Source organism: Corylus avellana, chromosome ca1 (assembly GCF_901000735.1).
Source record: "Corylus avellana chromosome ca1, CavTom2PMs-1.0".
Classification (NCBI taxonomy): Eukaryota; Viridiplantae; Streptophyta; class Magnoliopsida; order Fagales; family Betulaceae; genus Corylus; species Corylus avellana.
Genome location: NC_081541.1, coordinates 25399416 through 25406134, shown reverse-complemented (window position 1 = coordinate 25406134; position 6719 = coordinate 25399416). Strand labels below are relative to the sequence as shown.

Below are 6719 nucleotides of genomic sequence, written 5' to 3'. Positions count from 1 at the left end.
GATTTTCCAATCATTCTTTCAATACCCAATGTACATAACTCGATTGACAACCTTTTGAAAATGCTGAGAAAGATTTTTATTTTTGTGATGAATGAAAATTTTTAAACAACAGAAGAAAACGAAGTACCTCTAGTAGAATCCTACTGGAACTCAAGGGAACACAGCAAGCCAATCTTTTGGGAAAGCCAACACAACAAAGAAACAAATCCGGAAGGAAACTATACAATCCTTAAGGATAAGGATCCTGTTCCTAAAAAGAGAGCAGCTATTTATCATTCTCTGACTTAACTTTTTTGAAAACCAACTATTAGGTTTGTAGGATTTGCATTATACCCATGTGGGTCTACCAGATCCAATGGGAAGAACGGCATTTACACTTTTTCTCCTACAAATGCCATTCATTTTAACAAACCCAATACAAATATGCATCACAATTCACAGGTACAACAACTAAGAAAAGCATAAAAAAACCCCCACCATGTATTCAAAAGCAGGATGCTCATAATTTCATTATGAGGAAAGGACGAAGGCATTATTACAAATAAGAGAGAGTAAAAGGGAAAAAGAAAAAGAAAAAGAAAATTGAAGTAATCACAATGTGCAGGAAACGTGTCAGTAGGTGGTGTTAGGGACACATTAGGGGGAGGGACTTCCCATCATCAACTACAGCAACTCAACACCATTGCTTTCATCTCAAACCAAACAAGAATCAGACAAAAGCTTCATGCCTTCATTGAGATACAAAAACTGCTTTTTGAATTTCTAATAAAGCAAACCTAGGAATCTCTCTCTCTATGTTGTCCAATCACCCCACTTTTTCCATCATTGTTTTACACTAAAATGATTAGTCAATTTGCTATCACAACTCTTTGGAATCTCTATAAAATTGCAAAAGATACGATACAGAAATCTTTGCACCATTACAGGGTGCAAAATCTTTCTTGACTAAGAAAAATCATGCAGTGACAAGAAGCTCTTACGAATCTTAATTCTTGCTTCATTTTCCACTCCCACTCAAGTGCTACTGGATTTTTCTAACTGTTTAGTTCATGTTGACAAGGACTTCTACTTCATGAAGAGTAGTGCTACTTGCACCGATCACATGTTAGCTTGCTTTCCACACTCCACATTATTGCTACAAAGGGATTTTAAGTTTGCGCACGCAGCAAATGAACGAGGAAAAGGATTTACGGCAATTACCTATTTGAATTGCTAACAATTTGGAGACCTCATACGGGACGCATTTGCTTGGATAGGTGGTCGGGCAATCCATATGAAGTCCCTCACATTATTTACTCCAATTATGAGTAGGTAATTGTTATGAATCCTTATCCAATATAGTTCAAATAGCACGGAGTAATTCTATCAACAAAATAGCTTGACAAATGCTACTTATTCTTGTTAGGCTATGTGGAGCTTGGTTTGCCACTGACTTAATTTGACGTTGAAAGTGCTATGGTTTAAATGCGATTTTTTTTTTTCGAGGCTTAGTCCATGGAGTGGACCTAGTTGAGGGTCGTATTTAAAGTTGCTTCTAACTTTAGGGTTTTGTACAGATGTAATTAATGCCTCCTGTATTGTTTCTCAAGAAATAGTGAAACCTTGCTAAAACTCTGTAGACATAGCTCATAGTGGTAAACTACGTAATTAAATCTTTGTATTTATGATTACTTGTTTTTGCGTTCTTCTTATTTTTGCATCTCATTGGTTCTGAGAATATGATAGATTTCTTGACAATTCTTGCCCCAAGATCTACTAGAGGCTTGCCAAGTATAGTCATTGAAATGTATAGAAAAAATTAGATAGTGATTAACTTAATCAAATTGCTTGAAGTGAATTTTAAACAAAGAAAGTATTATGTCTAAACTTGATTAAAGGTGAACTGAGCAACTGAGTAGGACAGGTTGAAAAGAAGGTACGAAGCTGACCCACATATGAAATAAGGAATAATTTTCCTTAATAATTAAGAAACATCATTGTCACATATGTTTTTCAGATTGTCTTGTGGACAGGTAGCAAAATCCACCTTTATTTTTACCAAAACATAAAGATCCCTTTTCATGGTAATAGTTTCTTTTTAGCTTGACAAGTCAATTTTATTGTTGCTTTATGACAATTTACCATCCTTCTGAGCTCACTTCCTACCTGATTCCTTATCTCCTTCTCTCTTAAAAACCTTTATCTAGTATATTGCTGTTTTCTGGAAAAGCTCTGTGATATTCCAATTCCCTCCTCTCATTTTCTAACATGTTCAATAAATGCATACTTTAAGTGCACGTGGCAGTTTGTCTTCGCGTTGTGTTTAGTTCCGTCCATATATATATATAAAAGATTATATGGGTCAACCTTAAACGTGTCAAACCTCTCAACCCTAACGTAGCTTGTATCGGGTTCGTGAGTTGTGACAAAAATTACTATTAGTTATGATTAACCTATCTTGCACATAATTTTAACCTTAACAATTGGTCAAATATAAAATTGGGAAGAAGTAATCCCATAATTAAAGTGGTGAAAGTACTATAATAACAAATTAATAGTAATAGCTGTCATATGGGAAAAGATAGAGAGAGAGAAGAAAATAAAAAGTGGTTTTTTAATCTCTCAAACTGTTTGACAGAAATTGTGAAGAACTTCATTATCTGTGATTTCTGGTGCTGTGGGATAAACATGAAGCATCGTTTTTCACATCATTTTATATTATCTTCTCCACCCCAAAGGAGAAGAATCTGAGGAACCTTGGAGTAGGAATATCTTGCTTTCCATTCAAGCTACTGCCTGTCTTTATATTCTTCTTGTTTCTTACCTTGGGATAGTAATATTGCTTTTCTTCTAAGCAAGAATCATATTCTCTTTCCTTCAGAATTTTCCTTTTATGGGTTTCCCTGGAAAAAATCTCTCTTAAAGCTTCAACTGATCTACTATAGCTTGAAGGCAAAGTAACTTCAAGATAGAAAATATATTTCTTTTTAAAAAAAACCCCCCAAAAAAAAAAACCAAAATAAAAATGGAGCATAAGTAAAATGAAAGAGAGAGAGAGGAAGATTAGATGGACGGGTGAGACCACGGCAATTTTAGCAAAGAGGAGTGCTACACATATTCTAAGTGTTCACTTCAAATAACGATTTTTAATGTCACGTCAGGGGAGCGAGCACTTGGGAGTATGCGTAATATTTCTCTTTAGAAAAATGAATTTTCTACCTTTTTCTTTGAACCCTTTTCTTCCTCAAGCTAGGGCTGCACATATCCAGACTTTCTTTCTCTACCTATTAGTGCACATGTCCAAAAGCTTCTTCCTCCATTCAACTATTTCATCAAAAAAATCATCAAGCTGCCCAATCATAGTCTCCACCCCACATCTCAAAGACCCAAAGCAACTCTTCAACCTATCAATCGTTTCTTGTATATCAACCTCAGCTTCATACTCCAAAAATCTCTCCATTACACCTTTAAGCTCTTCCATGGCCGTCTTCGCTTCCCGGAACTCATAAAGCATAATTCCCGGCTGCCCTTCAATCTGGCCAATCTCATTTGCAACTCTTTGCTGCAATCTTGTGACTGAAACCATAAAAGTTGAGCCAAATACAGGATGCCCCTCGTAGCCGCCTTGAAGAAAGCCTGATGGAGGCCAACAATATACAAGTCCACAGAGCAAGATCATCAAAAGCAATGAGCTAATACTCCTCATTGCAGAAAGAACCCCTCGAAAACCATTGAACCCATTGAACTTTGATATCGTGGAGGTGTTTTGATCATTGAAACATAGTGATAGTGGTTGAATTCTTGTTTCCATCATGCTCCTGTTATCCTCTTCCAATGCTAAGATTTCTCTTTGGCAACCACTTATTGCTCGGATTACCTACGCATATATCAGACACTCAGAATACATATAAATCATGTTAAATTATTGATTAAACAATTAAATTTATTTATTTTTATGTATTAGAGCAGAGATCTTGATAAGTTCAAACCCTAACTTCATAGTTTATCTCTAATTTCAATTAACTATTTCACATACTTATACTGTGAGGGAGAGTGCTAAAGTATTGATTAAATAATTAAATTTACTGTCAAATTCCCTATACATAATGAAACTTCACTGATACTTAAATGATGATATAAATTGCAGAAAAGAAAGAACAAGAGTTAACTTTTAGTGCCATATCATCCTAGTCGTACAACAGTCATGTGTAGCAGTTTACTGAATAGTATTACTCATCGGAGAAAAAATACTTGTGCACATCACTCTGATGAGTACTTGAGATAGGGTTTTATGAAGTTTACCGACCTGACGAGAGAGCTGAGGGCTAAGGTGGTGAAAACTATCGAGGGAGGATTCGATATTGGCGGCAGCAGAGTAATAGTTTTCCATGCCGGCGGCGCCGGATTTAAGGACTTGACATGCTTCCCAGAGCCGGGAGCTTTCATCCATGTACTCGTCCAGCCATTTTTCACCCACAGGCAACTGAAGCTTATGAACCAAAATGGTTAGCTGGGAATGAAAAGATCTGAGGGAGGAAAGCACCTTCTGAAGGAATTGGATTGACATGAAATCATGGGAGAGCAAGGATTGGTCGAGCTCGTCGAGGCCTTGGTTGAGAAAGTTGTAGAAGCCACTGACAGAAGAGGTGGTGGTGCATGAGGGATCCATGATGGGAGGTGAAGAAAAAATAGAAAAGAAAGAGAGGGTGATATGGTGGGTGGGTGGGGGGGGAGAAAAAGATGATGGAGATTGATGGGTATTTATAGTATAAGAAGAAGAAAACAAAGAAGAAATTAATGGGAAAAAAGTGGGAGAGCTCAAGAGCTCAGGGTTTCTATAGTGAAAAGCATTGTTGGGTGCAATTATGGGTGTTTCCTATAGAGTGGAGGGGATGATTGGGAATCTGCCGTTTCATTGTTAAATGGGAAGTTAGTAAAAAAGAAATAAATATAAAAAAAAGTTAGAGAGAGAGAGAGAGAGATCTCAAAATTTTCTTATTTATTTATTTATTGTATTTGACCTTTTTCTTTATTTTCTTTTAGTGTGTGTTTTTGTTTTTGGAGTCCCAAAGGGGTCAGAATCATGATAGAAAGTAAAATAAAAAATATGGGAATATATGATGGAAAGTAAATAAACAATCTTGAAGCTCTTCATATCATACGATATGTTAGATTATGTTTCCTGGGCTGTAAAAGTCTGACTACTTTGACTGAGAATTTTTATTTTTATTTTTTTTAAAATTTTTTTCTCATTGTTCTAGCTTGATTTGGTTCCTTTTGAATTGAGTGCTCTTTGGCTTCTTCACCTTTTTTGCTAATCTCTCCTCATGTTTCTACTGTTCTACATATCTCACATTGCAACTTTTTGGTCTTGTATTCCTAAACAAGTTGTATTTTATTGAGATTTGCTTTCTTTTAAAAGGAATTGGGGATATTGGTGAAGGTTCTCTAAAGAGATTTTATGTTTTCAGGACTTGGACTTTCTTTTTTAGGCATTCAATTTACAATTCTTGATTATCATCAATTTACCAATTTGGTTCCTTTTCAAACATGGACCCATTGATTCTAAAATAACATCTATGATGGATTACTCTCACACCAGAATGGCCCAAGTACTTGAAACAACTAGAATGCTCACTTTGGTCCAAATTGTGAATTAGGGAAAACTGCACTTATTCCATTTAATTGTTACCAAATTTTAAAAAGTGACAATTGACCCCTTCAAACTATTTAGCACTTTTAATTTGCTTTCATTCGTTAGCATTTTCTATTAAATTGGAAGAAAAATGCACCACGTTAATTATACCTTATCAAATGTGTGAAAATACAATTATAAGAGCTGTCACATTGCATTGTAATAGGGCAACTCTATATGAGAGCTTGTCCGAATCCTATTTGCTTGAGTTGCCCAAACACCAACCCGTATAAGTGAGACTTGGGTAGACTTGGTGCAATAATCCTATTACATTGTCAGTGCAATATGACAACCTTATTGTACGAAATTCCCGACCCTAGAACAGTGCAAAGACATCATAACTGAGACACGTACACATCCAACATTAAGTTTCTTAATCCTCTGAAAATCTATCTAATTATTGGTGTTAATGGTAATGAAGACACTGTTCAAAGTATGTGCCCAATGGAACCCATTTCCATGGGGAAAATGATGATATGTTGGCGATGCCTAGTTTCCACGTATTGAATAGTTAATGTGTTGCAAAATAAGCTGTGTGGAAATAGTAATAAAGATTCTCCTCAAATTCTCAGCACTTATCCGTTGAAGGTGGATGCAGAATTATCCTTTCTATATTCTACTTTTCCACCATTAATGAAAGACACACAAGGTGGCAGGATCACTCTTTAGATTCACAGAATGGCTTTCATATCCATGTTCTTGAGTCACAAGTTTGTGCTCTTTATAGGTAATTCATACCAGATTTACAATTACCCTATCAAATTTTAAAAAGCGGCAATCGACCCTTCAAACTATTTAATTAAAAATCCCTACAAAGACCTATAGTCTGGGTTTCCTCATTTTTTTTTTCAGGTCAGTTTTTTCGTCTAATCTAAGGTGTAATGGATAATTTTGAGTCATGTATGAGTCAGTTGGTGCATTTTCTAGAGTAATGATAAATGTGATGTGGCATTTAAAATCATTAATAGATTAAAATTCAATAATGATCATCTCAAATTTAATGGTGATTTTAAAAGCCACGTCATATTTAGGAAGACTCTAGTCC

At 35.6% G+C, this 6719-nt stretch overlaps 1 protein-coding gene across 1 annotated transcript; it reads right to left on the bottom strand.

Moving 5' to 3' along the window:
* Positions 1-3247: 3247 nt before the first annotated feature.
* Positions 3248-4524, bottom strand: LOC132170995 (uncharacterized). Its single transcript, XM_059582182.1, has 2 exons — positions 4286-4524; positions 3248-3856 (listed from the first exon to the last, which is right to left on the bottom strand). The coding sequence occupies exons 1-2, from the start codon at positions 4427-4429 to the stop codon at positions 3260-3262; spliced, it is 741 nt and encodes a 246-aa protein (XP_059438165.1). The 5' UTR covers positions 4430-4524; the 3' UTR covers positions 3248-3259.
* Between the last annotated feature and the right edge of the window lie 2195 nt (positions 4525-6719).

Bases quoted from the DNA above. Each gene is read 5' to 3' on its own strand.
- LOC132170995 (XM_059582182.1), bottom strand. From the start codon at position 4,429: ATGGATGAAAGCTCCCGGCTCTGGGAAGCATGTCAAGTCCTTAAATCC. The intron at 3,857-4,285 runs GTCGGTAAACTT...ATATATGCGTAG, and splicing joins GCCCTCAGCTCTCTCGTCAG to GTAATCCGAGCAATAAGTGG.